A 15,711-nucleotide genomic window follows, 5' to 3' on the forward strand; every position below is an offset into this window, starting at 1 on the left:
TTTCACAGCCCGTTCAAATTTTGAATGATCAACTCAAAATGTAATTTTACATGTGTCTTATGTTTCATTTACTTTATGACACACATAACACTCCTTTATCTAAGTAACTTTGCTATTCACTATTCTTTATCTACTCCAGTATCTTTGTGCAGTTCTGTATCTTCAGCACTTCTAAAATTCATGGATTTGACACAATTTTGTTTCCTATTTTTCAGTATGCCAGGGCTTCAGTTTAAGGTTTGTATTGCCAGAAGCAATAACTGGCAAAATGTCTGGAAAAAGAAACATTAACAAAAATATTACCCCTACCTTCAAAACTCTGCTCAATTTTGGTCTGAGGTCACCCTAACAGCAACACTACCACAATTTCTTTAATTTGTGCATCTAGAATTTCCTTTTCATTGAATCAAGCAAACATCTGGTTATGTGTCACTATTTATTTTGTACAGAGTAGAAATCTGGTGTACCTTAAAACTTCAATACAGAAGATGGAGGAACAGAAATTTATAAAAGGAAATTTTGCAATTCATTTTCTGAACATATTATTTCCAACACACAATGCTGCTTTATTACTTTGCAATTTCTTTATTTGCGTGCAAGTAAATCTTCAAAGTAAACACAGGCATTGCACATGCTAGATGACTTTTTTTGGCTTCATTTACAAAGTCTGAACTGAGCCTTCACAGTTGATGAAGTAGTAGTAAATAAACATGCCTTTTCAACAAGCATTCTGGGCTAATCGCTCTTTCCAATTACCAGCGCATATCTTTAATCTCCTCTCATCATAATTCCTCCCTACACCTTCCCTTTCATTCAGGATTTCTACTTCTTTTAACCACTCAATGTTCCCCTAATAATGCTATGACAGAAGTTGCACTGACTTTGATCTGCCAACTGACCTTATCTGATCCGGTTCCCCAAATTATCCTGCAGGTTGGGCGCAGGTCTTTCCATCAGGCAACGTTTCATGCTGCCCGCTGAACAGCATCCTTTGCTATGCCAGGAACACACCTGGGGCAAAGCAGTATTAAGGCTCCTTCATGTTTTTGCCGTTGGGAGACTAGCAAGCACAAGCTCAGCCTTAGCACCATCCCAGGGCAGCGTGTACTGTGAAATTCCTGACCGGCCCCATTCCTGCTATGGCCTCAAACACAATCTGCCTGCAGAGGAAGCTGGGAAGAGTTGGCATAGGGCAGATTTATACACTATAATGTTCCCTTTCCAAGTTATCTTCAGTAAATTCCCAGCTGTTTACTTGGACTGCTGTATGCGTTTCTAGAAAAGACCAATATGGATACTCTGGGGACAAAAAATTGCCTATGATAAGCACTTGGCCTCAAACAATCTGCCTGCAGAGGAAGCTGGGAAGAGTTGGCATAGGGCAGATTTATACACTATAATGTTCCCTTTCCAAGTTATCTTCAGTAAATTCCCAGCTGTTTACTTGGACTGCTGTATGCGTTTCTAGAAAAGACCAATATGGATACTCTGGGGACAAAAAATTGCCTATGATAAGCACTGTATTAAAAAAAAAAAAGAAAAACATATACTCTGGACTAGTGCGCAAAGTAAACAAATTTCACCTACAGAGGCTTCTATCCAATAGTCAATGCTTAACAATTTCACACTTTGCTGCCATTTCTGGGCTTACTTTGGGAAGGACTGCCATAAAACAAAAAAGCAATGGACAACTTTAATAAGCTCCGATATTCTCTATTTCATTCCTGGTGCTCTAAACACATCATGAGGTCAAAGTAAAACTCTTAGCAGGTCATATTTCTGTGCCCTTTCATGCATAAGCTAGAATCAGCAGCTTCAAAGCTATTCCACCACTAATGCTTAAGGTGAAAAAAGATGCAGGAGGCCTGCTGAGGTAACAAAATAAAGGCAGAGGAAACAAGCTGACTTGGAAAGTCCTGGCAACTCAAGCTGTCTGTAGCACAAAAGATTGCATCACAAAGCATGTTACAGAAAACAAATCGCCTTTACTCTAAGCTATTTTTCTGTCTGACACTAATTACATTCTATATATTAAATTTCCTTGAATTTTCTCTTTTTTTGTTTTTGGGAAAAAAAAAAACAAAAAACAACCAACAAAAAACTACAGCTAGTCAATTTTATTCACAAATTGTGTCACAGTGCACAGACCCAAAATTGCTTTGCTGACCTGAAACAGAAACTGTTCTTTCCTTTTTAAAGCACAAAAACCTGCTGCCAAAGAAGTAGTCAGAAGAATTTAAGGTAAAAACTAATGTTGAGTATAAAAGAATCCTCTAAATATTAACATATCTAAAAAGATAGCTACAAATCTTCAAATGAAAAACGAGCACATAAATTCAATAGAAATAAAACCTGCAAAACTCTTCTAAGCTCAAAATCAACCTTGTATCAGTAATTGCTGGAATACTGGGCCGATGCATGTCAATCATATACACACAAATGGAAACCATCACACTCATATTCATACTCAAACACTGATTTCATAAGAAGAATTACCCATTCTGTGCTCACTATACTTGATTATAAAAAGAAATAAAACGGAAATTACTGCCAGTGCCTAAGGAGCTCAAGCAGTTTTAGGAGAAATAAATTTCGCAACCTCCTGTGAAAAATCACATCAGTGAGTAAATATTTTCCCACTGCAAGTGAATGTATTTAAAATAAATTTCAGTCTTACCTTAACTTTAAGCACAGAAGAAAACATTTTGGCATCTTCAGACACTCCTCCAATGTACAACTTTTTGGTGAAGACAGGCACATGGTCATTTTCATCCTTCACTTCAATAAATACCTTGGCTGTATTGCCTAAAAGAAGGAATGAAAAGTATGCGTAGAACATTTGGCAATAAATCTTTAGCACCTACTGGAGTTCAAACATTTACAGCCCAAACAGATCATGTAAAATAAGTGCACAGATAACACTGTAAAAATAAATACATTAGAAATAATAGTACATTTGGTATGAAAAGTATGAATTTGAAGGAACTAAAGAGATTTAACCTATTTCTTTTTGTACTCTGCCTTTGCTGTTTCTGCATTTGCCATTTCTTCTGAATGAATCTTGAGCTGAAATTTGTACCTTTATAGAAAATTATTCCCATTACCAGTACACCTACACTTTGCTATTAGGCCTATCTGAATTTGCCTGTAAACAAAAAGCTGCCATGGCTTTCTTTAGACAGCAAGCTATTTGGGGAAAATACAAGAAAAGACCTGTAACTAATTTTTCAAATACATAGAAAAGCACAAATAAGAATATTGTACTTTAGTAACACAGATTTTGGTCACATTAAATTCTCACAAGTGTTATAAAGATGTAATGAACAGGTGATGTATGCTAGTAGTTATGTTGCAAACAGCAGCTTGCTTTTTCCACTTCACATGCAGCTTGCTTTATGTATTTTAATTATTACTAACTCCCATGCAAATACCTAATGGGTGATTCTGCCATGGTGCCTGTAAACTCACAAATGTTCATACAATAGCGCTGGCAGAAACATCCTCTGGATGAACAACATGATACTTTACATTGCAGGTCAATGCAGTGTTTTCTATACCTGCTTGAGCCATAAAGCACAAACATCTGAGAGGTTTGTTCATGCATGTGCTAAGCAGCCTCAACACCTAATGAATTTACTGAATGCATGCCTAAGCCTGTCTTCATCACAAACCTGGCCTGGCCCATGGGAACTCAAGAATTATTACTTCCCCACTAGAGGTTCAACAGACCTTCAAGCAAAATACAGCTGTTAATTTGTGTTTTATTAAACAGTTACTGATCCACCCCATTGAACAATAAACATCTCTCTCCTTCTGCAAGGAAAAAAAGTTCTAGCAAAAATTATGGAACTAGTGCAAAAAAGATTCAACTGCACAGTAATCTATACCAACATCTGTTTGTCTCTTTCAGAATTGTATAATCCAGAAAGATTGCTGGAAATTGTAATATCCAGTTAATTAAAACCACATTTTCAAGTGATAAATTGCCTCATTTCAGAGTTGGTTTTCCCAACTTGTTTCAGTGCCAGGGTAATTTAAATGTTGCACAGGTGCCATGCTGATCTGAGTTAGCTTCAAAAGGCAGTCTCATTTAGAAAGAGCTTAGTAGCTGTATCTTTAGGGGACAAGAAAATTAAAACCCAGACTATTTCTTAGACTGCCAGAGTCACCAAAGATATTCTGTCTATCTGATGGTCCAACTGATGGGAAACAAATGAGGACTTCATAAACGTAACTGAAATCTGAGAAAAACATTTAAAATGCTGCCCGATGCATTAGTACAGAGAGAAGAAAAAAAGAGAAAGGAAAGAAAAAAAGGAAATGGTATTTCCTCAGAGGAATAATCAATTATTCACTTTCCACACTTATCTGTGCAGATATGTTAAACAACTTGTAGGTGCTGTTACTTCATGGGAAAATCACTTCATGACAAGCTCTCTTTTTACAGACGTGGGAAAAAAAGCAATAAGCCAACATCTGAATGTGTGTAATGTGGACATAATGGTCTATTCGTAATCATCTCTAGTTTTGCTTACGTTCATTTTAAAAGAACGCTTCTTACCTTGACTACATTATTTATTACAGTGAAGAAAAAGTTCAGTCAAAGAGGTATTGTGAGGTCCTATGAATAGTCAAATCTCTCTCTTGTTAAACTGGATTCTTAATGTTTCTGGCTGCAATACTAAGTTACAGTTAGAAACTGCAACCCTGTTGAGAAAAATGAGATCCCCAGGCAGGCTTTTTCACTGCAGCTACACCCTTTAGGGAAGAAGGCAATTGAAGCAGGATTACAGGCAATGTGTGTAAGTGACCTTGCCCTGCTGAGCTAATAAACAGTTACATCAATGGCTGGCACCAGTTTACTGCTGTAGGGAAGATCCTAATTGTATCACATTCAGTGCTGGTAGGAGTAGGCATTTGCTAACCTGCACTAGCGCTCTCTAATGCAAATTAAACATCTTTTGCACAATGCTCACTATATTCATCATTTCAAGCCAGTTTTGGTGAGGTGCCTTAGCCTCACGCAAAGTTTGCTTTGCAATTTGCTCAAAAACATTTGTTTAATTTGCTGGTAGTTCTCTGAGCTGCCAAAATGCTGATTTGTCTAGCAACGGTTGAATGCTTTGAAAATGAGAAATGAACGTTATTACATTAAGCACCAAGCAAATAAAATATCCTGCATATATACAAACATTAGCATCGTTAACATTAAATTAAACATATACCTTCATTTTATCTTACTGCCTGATTTTTATAAACAGCTTATATTTCATTCGTTCTGGCAGACAGAGGGGAATGCGGCATTTGTGAACGCCTCACTACCACGTGCTTTTTATCCGATTCCAACCTACAGCTGGCTGTAGTGAACGACTCCCAGCCAGTTACAGAGATTGCCTTGTTCCCACATCGGATAAACCTAGAAGCAGCACACATTAAAATCCCTCATCAGAAACCATGCCATGCGTGCGAAGGTCATGCCAGACCCTTCGCCATGGGGATTTCCCCAGCCGCTCTGCTTGATTTAGTCAGATACCCCCTGCACGCAGGGCTCTGGTGCCCAGAGACATAGGGTATGGTGCTCCTACGTCCACCACCCCTGCACCTCCAGTGCCCTGCCTGATTGAAAAGGCCACCCAACCTGAACATGTTCTTACAGAGTCTGGTTTAGAGTCTGGCATTAGACTCTTTTTTCTGTCATATTCCAAATTTGTTAATGCTTGTTCTAAATATTGTTCGTGTGTGGCTCTAGCCCTCTTTTCTGGCATCTGAAGGGAGGCAACAGCATCCACTGTCTAATGTGCACTATTAGTTACTGATACTCTCGCAGGTAGGACAGCGAACACCAAAGGACACCAATATTTACAACTCACCTTCCAGAGGGGAAATTTTGTATCCCCATGTATGTAAAACCTTGCTGCTTTGGTATTCTAGATCTGGAATCCAGCTCCAGTTATATTCTTTTTCATGGATTCCAGGAGTTGAAACCAGAATTTACTCCTCCGCGGTACTTCTTGTGAGACCTCATGCAATCAAAGTGTATTTCTTACTACTGTGACTGAGCTACCTAAATAGCTGGCCAGGTGAAAGAAGAAAGCATCTTTCCCTGGACAAAGCAGCACAGGACTGCCAAGGTGGCCAAAAAGAGCAGAGAAGAAAATTGATTGAGTGCTACAACTGCCTTCCTTCAGCTGTAAGGGAAGTGCTTCTCTGCACACAAAGTATGCAGATAATATTTGATAAGAAAACAGTTTCTTTAGTTTTACTGCACATTTTTATTGCTAAGACACATTTATTGTCTGGATTTTTCACACCAATTAGTTCAACAGTCATGGAGGTCAAGTCAGCCTCCCAGACAATACACCACAAAGGAAGTTTCTGCACCACAATCTCCTGCAAGGTCTCCTGTGTCCCATTTACCTCCTCTCTTCTAGACTCCCCTGAGATGAGCTGCAGTGCACAGAGTATACAGAATTGCAGCTGCTTATGAGTCATCTTCAGTTTATAAGAACCAAACATATTGCATGCGCTGCTCCAGCTAAATAATTGCTCCCAAGACTAGAAGATGAGGCATTTGGATCTTTCAGCTTCTGTGATTTGCTTAAGGAGAGTGAAAACATCCTGAAAGCTGCTCTAAAGGAAACCTGAGGATCCTCTGAAATACATAAAACTAGTAGATCATGAATGACTAACATAGAAAGCAAAACCAACAAAAACTCCAGGGAGCTGGTCGGAACTAGTGTGTACTAGCCTTTCCAGAAGTTTTTCCCAAACACGCTTGTTGAAAACTCTTTTCCAGTATCACTGCTTATCTAAGTAGTGCTAATAATGTGCCCGATTCACGTGAGCCTGTAGTTTCTCTGCAGAAATATGCTGAATTAAAGCAATGCTTTTTGAACACTGGGACAGAGTCAACTATGCTTTGAGTGTTACTAGATTTGTTTTAATTTATGCTTTCACCAACGCTACTGCACTTGTCTTCTATAATATGCCAAACCAGCCATTGATACAACTGCTCTTCATGCATCGATAATTTAAACATAAGAAAACCTGCATCTAGCTTAAGCAGTGGCTGTTTGCTCTGCAGTAGGTAACAGCAGATTCTTCTCTTTTAAAAGTTCATTTTAATCAAACTGGGAATGAGAACTGTAATTCGTCAGGGTTCAATAGCACTTTGCTTTACTACTGTCCTACAAGTCTGTCGAGCAGACTTTGTGCTTTGGCAGGTAAACTAAACTGAACTGCAGCTGCGCTCAATCTCGCCTTACTAAATTTGGCAGAACCAAATAGGAATCAGCACCAAATATTTTTCAGTGGCATTTTGATCTAAATCAGCATGTGCCCATAAAGCCTGAAGAAGCTCACCATATGCTGTAGCTGATCAAGAACAGTGCAAAAAGAAGCTTCGATAAGACGTAAACAGCAACGTATTTGGAACAGCGCTGATCCAAGGTCTGATTTAAATAAACATAAAATATCTTTTTCTACCAAATAATTAATTGAAAGGGAGCTCATCTTTTATGCAGCCTCTCTAAAATATATTGCTTTGTTGTCCAGAGAAATTTGAAGTTTGTCCCAGTAGCTTTCAGGGAAACTACCCCAGAGCCGTATGGCAGAGGAGGCAGATTCGCAGCTCTTTAGGCTCTGCAGCATATTTTGTTCACCTGTCACATCTCCTGGATTCAGGGACTGGCATGGCAGCCAGCTTGTAAAACACCATCAGCACAAACTTTTGCAACATGTTTGAAACTAAAAGTGTAAAGCTACTTGAAAAGTCAGTAATACAGGGATACAGAATTCATTTTCATATTTAATTTTGTAAAACTATTATTCCCAATTAGTATGGAGCAATTGCAGAATTTTTGTTGCAAAACTAGTTTTATCCATTTCTGCTTTATGATTCCCAAAGGTTTATTTTGTGATTAGAAAACCAAAAACATTACAGGAGAGACAGAACTGTTCTTTTACCCTGCAACACCCACAGCAAAGCCATGCCTCACAGCTGGGATTATGGCAGCAATTTGACAACAGAAATGGCCATCCCCGGGGCAGTGCCCCTGCATACATCTGGGGAATTGGTATGCACCACTTCTTGCTTGGGGCTGTGCCAAAGGCGAAAAATAGTTCTAACTGAACGAATAAAACATGTAAATAGTAAATTGAAAAGTGCATTTTTGCTTAAAAATCTTTCAATACCAAAATAAAAACATCTCTACCAAGATCACATATTCACTCCTAGCAGTGAATGTAATATTTAGCACACCTGATTGAAATGAAAAAAGGTGGCAGTGTATTCCCCCCTCAGCTGGTCTAACACTCTTGAGATATCTTACCTCTTGCTTGTTGAATGCTACTTCTAAGTTGATTTTTAATAAAAATTCATGCTACTCTGAATTCTGCAGCACCCGTGAGAGTTTGGAGGGATATCTTGTTTCAGTTCTCACCTGTAGCAGGCTGGATGCAAACACAAAGATGGCACTTGCCATTTCTAAAAAAGAAATCTGCTTATCAAGCCAGTGCAAGTACAATTGTAAAACCCAACAAATCCATTGTTTGCAGTGCTTTCCATTTCTTTTTAATTCCTCTTAAAAGACAGTAAAACCAACCATGTGTATCTGTCATTATTTTTGCATCTCTAGGAATGTGAAATACACGCTTACTGATCTTCCTTTCCCTACTCTTTAATTAGAGCCAATCAAGTCAGCAAGAGTGCAAGCAAAAATAAAAAGAGGATGCAGCAGAGATGACAGCGGGACTACAAGCGATGCCGTAAGTTTCCTAATGAAGATGCAGGTGACAAGATCAGGGATATAGAGGAGAGTTCCACTGCATTTAAAAGTCCATAACACAAGAAAACCCCTTTTCACCTCTGCCATGAGAACATGACTTACTTGGGAGGCAGAGACGTCTCACAGTCAGACTTAGAGACAATCAAAACAAGACAAAATCTACAGTAGAGCAACCTGCAGTCAAAAATACTCCCTCTGGCCTCCCTTTCAACAACTGATTGAGCAAGAAGCTGTTAACACAGGTAATTTCTAATGAAGACAAACCTTTGATGTGGCACTGTGTCAACCGGTAACACCTTTGCCTGTAAGGTTTAATTTTTAAACCATCTGTTTGCATCCGTGTCCATTTGCAGACAGACACCGGAACAGCCTGGAGGCTACCTTGCTAGGCGGCCATGGAGGACGGGTGAAGCTATGCACAGACAGCAATGATGTCAAGATAAGAGAGCAAATGACAACTGCTTTCAGCAGCAGTTCACTGAGCGAGCGTGCGGTGGCAGGCTGAAAGGGTCATATGTTGGAGTTGGGGAATGAAAAGATGCGCTCTTCTCAGATGCTGGAAACTGTGAACACTGGAAAACGTGAGACTGAATCCTCCACTTCTGTACTTGGAGGAATTTGGAGGGCCCTTTTGTCAGTGGTGTTCAAAACCAAACATATTCTGGCGCTCTTGTAAATATACCCTTCTCTCCAGATCAAAGTGGGAAGCCTTGGTGTCTCGCACCATAGTGCTGTTTCATCTGTCTGGCACAGGGACCACACGCCCACTAATGCTTTGATTCTTAAAACTGGGACCATGTTTACTTTGGTGGTAAAACCCTCTCTTCCCCCCTTCTTGTCTATACCACTCCACTGCTCTTTCTTACTGCATTTAGGCAGCACTTCCTCTTCACTGCTCCCTCCGGTTTCCCATAAACCCCTTTGCTTCCTCCTGTCCCTTCCTTCCTTGCCACAACAAGGTTATTGCTCTGACCACGTTTCTCCTGGGCATCAAACTGCAGGACAGTGAGATACTGATGAAAACTTCAAACAGCTGACAGTGTTCAAATGAGGTAAAAGATGATGTTTCTCCTGTTCTTGTTCAAGAAGTACTTCTGGTTTAGTAAAAGATTAATTGCACTGATGCATTCCCTTCAGCTCACTAATTCACAACTCCTTCTGGGAGGAAGGAGCTGCTTGGTCTGTGATAGATTACAGAGCAGCACCTTCCAATTGCAGAACACATCCTGCCACATACAGTTTTGGGATGTTCCCAGTTTTTCAGTATATCAGTTTTTCTTTTTTTCATCTTATCCATTGAGGGATGAGGGATCCATCTCCCCCATGAGGGAGAACTGAAAGCTTCTATTTGGAAGCTAATAATCACAATCCTCATTTGACCTACAGTATGCTACTAGACTATGGTCTATCGTGACAGATAATCTAAGAAGCAAAGAGCAGACAGAAAAAAACCCAGGCTGCTAAATTTAACTGAATTGGAGAAGTCCATTAATACTGAAGGTCTTTCAGGGCTCAGCATCACCAGTTGTTGATTACTCAAGCCAGAATTCCAGCCTTTTAAATTCACTATCATCAGAAAACCTAACTCTTCCTCCATTCAAATGAAGTAAAAATGCACTGCAACTTCACATTATAAAGTTTAAGTTAAAATAACTCATTTAAAGAGTTCGATTCCGCTGAAAGAGTGTGATTTTGCATGATTTAGCACCGTATTTTAAAAACCCAGTTTAAGTCACCAATTTTATGTTCTCATACTCCAAACGACATCTCAATTTACCTTCTCTCCTCATTTATTTATTCAATTATTACTACGCTATCAGTTGGCACTATCATTGAATGACAAGCTTAGTTACATTTAATGCAGTATCATCCACTTTTCCACTGCACAGATGAAAACTCAAACTCCTACTTCTATATAATTATCTTCTAGAATACCACACAGTTAAAAACAATTTGGTACCTAGCTTCTGAGTGTCATAAAATTCAGCGCTGTTTTGTGGCTCAGCAGCTCGTCAGTGCTGCGTTATCTAGCTCCAGAAGGGCTCATCATTGCAGCTCCAGAGTAGGTAATCAATTCACTGCCAACAAATTCCAGAATGGTTCACCAATTCAGTGGTATCTAACACCGGAACTGGCAGCAATTCATTGCCATTGAACGTCAGAGCTGTGTATTAATTCAGTGTCACATAATTCTAGAGAAGTGCATTCAAAGTCACCTATCTCCAAAGTGGTTCATCATTTCAATGTCACCAAAGTCCACAGTGGTGCATTAATTCCACCTCATCTCCTTCCACTGTAGTTCATCAATTCAGCGCCCTGAAACTCTGAAGTAGCATTTAACCTGATTAAAACTCATCAAGAAAGAAAAAAGTGCCTAGAAAATAGAAAGACATACATCATACAAATGTAAGAATCAAACCTAGAGGTCAAGGGATCTCCATTACAAAGACGAAAGTGATTTAGTTAGCCAGATACTTGTAAAGCATTTTAAAAATATACATCTACCAAATTCTTTAGCTATCCATCCAGCACAGTGCATATTCAAAACCTAATACATGCTGTATACCCATGGATGTCCAAACACATACAGCAAGTGCATGTCTTCCTTTAAATTGGACCAAATTCAAACTCCAGTCATTATCAAGTATCCCTGAATAAAATAATTCAGCCATCGCCTTTTTAAAACTGCTGCCCAGCTGGGAGAACTGCTCTAGTGCAGACTATCAGTTGGAAGAGGGATACAGAGGCCACTGCTTCCCTGACCTGTGAGGTCTGCCCAAAGACCTCTACTGGAACCTGCTGACGCCCTCATCTGTTCACCCATGTCAGAGAAAGATTTGAAAAGAGCTGTATGCTGCACATAAGCCTTATCTCCTCACTGCGTATGGTCTGGCTGCATTTTACAGAATATAACCTTAACTGGACCTCTCCCAGACACAAAGAAATGCAGTCAACTGGCACTAGCTCTCCCATTCTCTCCCTCTCCAGATAGATCATCAATAGTGGCCATAACAGCAAACGGAATCTTACATTGCTGTTAATACAATTCAACTTTTGACCACTGACTAATCCCTACATGTTACACCACACACATACTCTCCTTTCTTAAGGAAGAAGAAATATCCATCATAATACATGCTCAATTTCCAAAAATCTTCTGCTGGTTACAGGGTAGTATTGGAAAGCCTGATGCATGTATTTTAACTGCCACCCCCTGTACAATGAGATGGTATAGCAGCATCTCTTGGACAGACTTGAAATAATCTTACATTCAATTTGAAATGAAAGAAGGCAGTATTTCCGTAGCCTTTAAACAAATGTTCAATTCCTCACTGCCCTTTTCTCAGTGCAACAGTCCACTGCCCTGGGCTTATTTTCATTGCATCCATGATGCTTCTTAGCTAGAGCAGGGAAAAACTGAGACTCACAGAGACCAAAAATACAGGGGAAAAAAAAATTGAGACAACAAATACTTTTTGGTACAAGGTTTGTTTTTTTTTTCACTAGGGCCCAACTGTGGCTTAAATAGGAAGTTGTATAGGATGGGACAGGACACTAAGTGAGCCAGATGTTTGAAAGCCAGAATTCCCAGACCTTTTCCTTACAGGGAGGATGATAAAAACCATCAAAAGACCTTTTGAATTACTTTTATTAGAAAAAGTAAACCATTAAAGGGAAAAAGAAAACCCTCACCGTGAGACAGAGCCAAAGCAAAACAGTTTGTAAATAAACTCCTTCCTGCCTAGAGATGCTGCAAAGAACCTTCTTGTCTTTGTCACAGCAGGTCCTTGCCTCCAGTTTGCTCTCAGTCAGGGTTGCAATAAGCTCCACACAGATCCTCAGGGGTGCTGAAGGAGTCTTTTTCTTCCTGTCACCTTTATTGTGTATCTGTTTCCCATTCCTCTTGGTAGTGTCCCAACATTTGGGAGGAAGTCTGTATTTGGGCTATATAATGTGTTTACAAAAAAGTAACTGTGACATTCCATCACAAAAAGCGCTAATTACACTGAAAATGTTCAATTTGTGCCATTAACACTCTATATATAAACATGACTTTTGTCTGTATCAGTGAGACCTACAACTGTGTAACATGGACATGATTTGTGAGGATTTAGCTAAAGACTGATCAGCTCCATGTAGAGATCCACAAATGCACACTCTGCTGCTCACATACCATCATCACTGTTGTATTTCTGACAACAAAACAAGGACACTAGCTAGAGTGCAGTTATCAATATCCTCAAAAAATAACAATACATATATATATTAAAAAGAGATTTAAAAATAAGGGTTTTCAAACTTACTTTTGGAAGGGACACGCAGATTGGATCGTACCACTTGTAAGGAGTCTGCTTGAACTCGAAGGTCGTAACTTTTCACACTTTCATAATCCAGAGACTTTTTAACTGAGATCACGCCTGTTCTGTTATTAATAGCAAACACATCTGAAATCCAGCAAAAACAGAAGTAACTTTCTAAGATGCATAAACACTTCTTTTTTAACGCTTAAGTGCTTTTATTTTGGTGATGACACTATTCTCTGACACTGTCTTCAGAAAGTCGTTCCCATCCCTCCCTCAGGCCTCTAAAAGCCTTTATAACTCCCCTTTGAAGCTGTCTTCAAAGGAGTGCAGCAGCTGAATCTGACCTGGTACTGGAATAACCAACTTGAGGACACGCTGGCAAGAGCAGAGAAGACAAACAGCCCACTCTCACAAAAAGGAGGATGGGACAGGGAATTCTTCCACATCCCTCCAAATAATTTAGTGTAGTTTTGCTTAGAGATTTCAAGGTGGATCACAGAGAGTACCCGAGAAGGATGCAAATGCAGGAATGATGTTATGTTTAATATCAGGTTCTAATCTAATACTTGTGGCTACAGCATGGCGAAGTCTATAATGCCTTAAAAAAGATTTCTAAGCACGAAGTATAACTCCAAAGCTATTTATATTCTTATTTCAGTATGCCATAGATTCACACCATGTGGCACCAACGTGAATTTTCACATCAGTGAAAATTCACTGTATTTTAATTTTTATTGTAATTCCGCTAGCTAATCTGATCTTTAGCTGACCTCTAAAGGCTTGATAAGGGCAGTCCCTCCCACTTGTATTGCCCTCCTGCTTGTATAGATGAGGTGGGATTTCAGCTCAGCAGCTTTCTTTCTAATCGCTATTTCTTGAAGACTTCTGACGCACGCACTAGGCTCAACATAACCACTAAGACTGAAATATTAGTACTTACCCTCTTCATTTCCTGAAACAATTGAATATACAATTGTCTGGTTCAAGGCAGCTGCTGTAACAACTGCGACCACGGTTCCTTTTGGTGCACTTTCACTCACTGGAGGGGGTCTGCAGAATTGAACAAAAGTGTTTGTGTTATCTTCCCATTGCCTGAACAGCAGATTACTGAAACTTACTCCTCAGGTTAGCAGTTTCATCCATCTATTAGGCTGCCAAAGCGAGAGGATCTGTTATTACAGAAAGACATATTAAAAAGGCAAAGGTTTAACCTTTGCCTCTGCAAATGCAAAAAACAGTAGGAAGTCTAACTGGCAAGAAGTGACAATATAAAGATATAATGGTTCTTTGATATGAGAAATGGAAAAGCAAGGAATAATGAGTAGGAAATAACAGAAACACAAGAACCACCACAGACTGATAAACTGCAAATAAAATTTAGAACATAATAGCTCTTTTATAATACTCACCTCTACTAAGAAAACTCAGTAATCTATCAGAAATGCATGCAGCAAAATTCATTCACAGGTAAACCTCTACCATTTAAAGAGTAAGCACTTTAAAGACACCTCCACAGGAATTTCTACTCTTCAGAAATATCCAAAAATTTTCCTGTCAACCCATTTTGGTACTAAAAGCCAAGATGCTTTTCAGGAAATCAAATGCAACCCAAGTATACATACACGTCTTTTAAGCGTTCAGTAAATTGTTTCTGATTCACTGAGCACTGATACGTGTAAAGACAGTACTAACACATCAGTATCTCATGTTCTTCGTACCCTACAAACACTGAAAACTGAGCATCTCATATTCAGCATAGTTTCATCATGTATAAATAATGAGTTTCCTCCTGAAACACACAGAAGAATTACTTCACTCTTTCTCTTCTATTGTTCAAACGCTATCTCCTCAGAAAATGTGATGAGTAACATTTTGAAATGCTGTTTCCTCAAGGAAACTGCAACTACTTCAGAATGAACAAAGAGCCTGTGCCAATGTATTTAAAACAGCAATCCAAACAATTTCAACAAGGAGAAGAGAGACTCTTGAGCTAATCTCAAATCAAATGTTCAGATTTTCATCACAGCAAGTAAAGGCAGAATTCGTGCTTAAAACTATTCATGCTAGTGAACAAATAAATTTGAAAGGAAATTTTTTCACTCATCCATAAATGCAGATGCATCTTTATTAAAACTAGCATTATCCAGATATTTTCCATTTTTAAAAATTACACTCATTCGGTATATAACAAAATAAAAGACAGATGAGGATATGTTGAGGTAGGCTCCTAAACAGGAGTAGACTTTAAGGAGTATTTCAGCTGTGCAGTGATCTTCAAAATTCTGGACAGAATCTACACCTGCTTTCATTTCAGAGAACATTTTATGACTTCTCTTTTTCATCCTCCAGGTATTTTTCAAATACTCCACCCCATACCACATTTTCCCATTCCAAGGGCAGAAAGCTGGAACCCAAGGTTGCAATCCTAACTATTGAACCCAAACCTTTGCCATCACGCACCAAGAGACCAACAATCTGCCATTGATCTCTGTCTTACAGACATTTTCTTTAGGATGAATATTGGTTTGAACATCCTAGAAAAAGTTCTAGATAATGACACTGAATATACAGAATTAAGTTAAAAAATTCCAGTGGGTCAATTATTCATAATTGTTAAAAAG

At 39.0% G+C, this 15,711-nt stretch overlaps 1 protein-coding gene across 3 annotated transcripts in view; it reads right to left on the reverse strand.

Annotated features, from left to right (window-relative positions):
• PCDH15 (protocadherin related 15) overlaps positions 1 to 15,711 on the reverse strand; it is a 387,556-nt gene that overhangs the window by 63,440 nt on the left and 308,405 nt on the right. For all 3 annotated transcript variants that reach the window (XM_009275078.2, XM_009275076.2, XM_009275077.1), the window contains exons 23-25: positions 14,031 to 14,140; positions 13,091 to 13,231; positions 2,678 to 2,805 (exon numbers count right to left, since the gene is read on the reverse strand). In XM_009275078.2, coding sequence (XP_009273353.1) covers positions 2,678 to 2,805; positions 13,091 to 13,231; positions 14,031 to 14,140 — 379 coding nt within the window. The remainder of the gene's footprint in view (positions 1 to 2,677; positions 2,806 to 13,090; positions 13,232 to 14,030; positions 14,141 to 15,711) is intronic.

The sequence above is a fragment of the Aptenodytes forsteri genome, unplaced genomic scaffold (genome assembly GCF_000699145.1).
Source record: "Aptenodytes forsteri isolate BGI_AS27 unplaced genomic scaffold, ASM69914v1 Scaffold320, whole genome shotgun sequence".
Taxonomy (NCBI): domain Eukaryota; kingdom Metazoa; phylum Chordata; class Aves; order Sphenisciformes; family Spheniscidae; genus Aptenodytes; species Aptenodytes forsteri.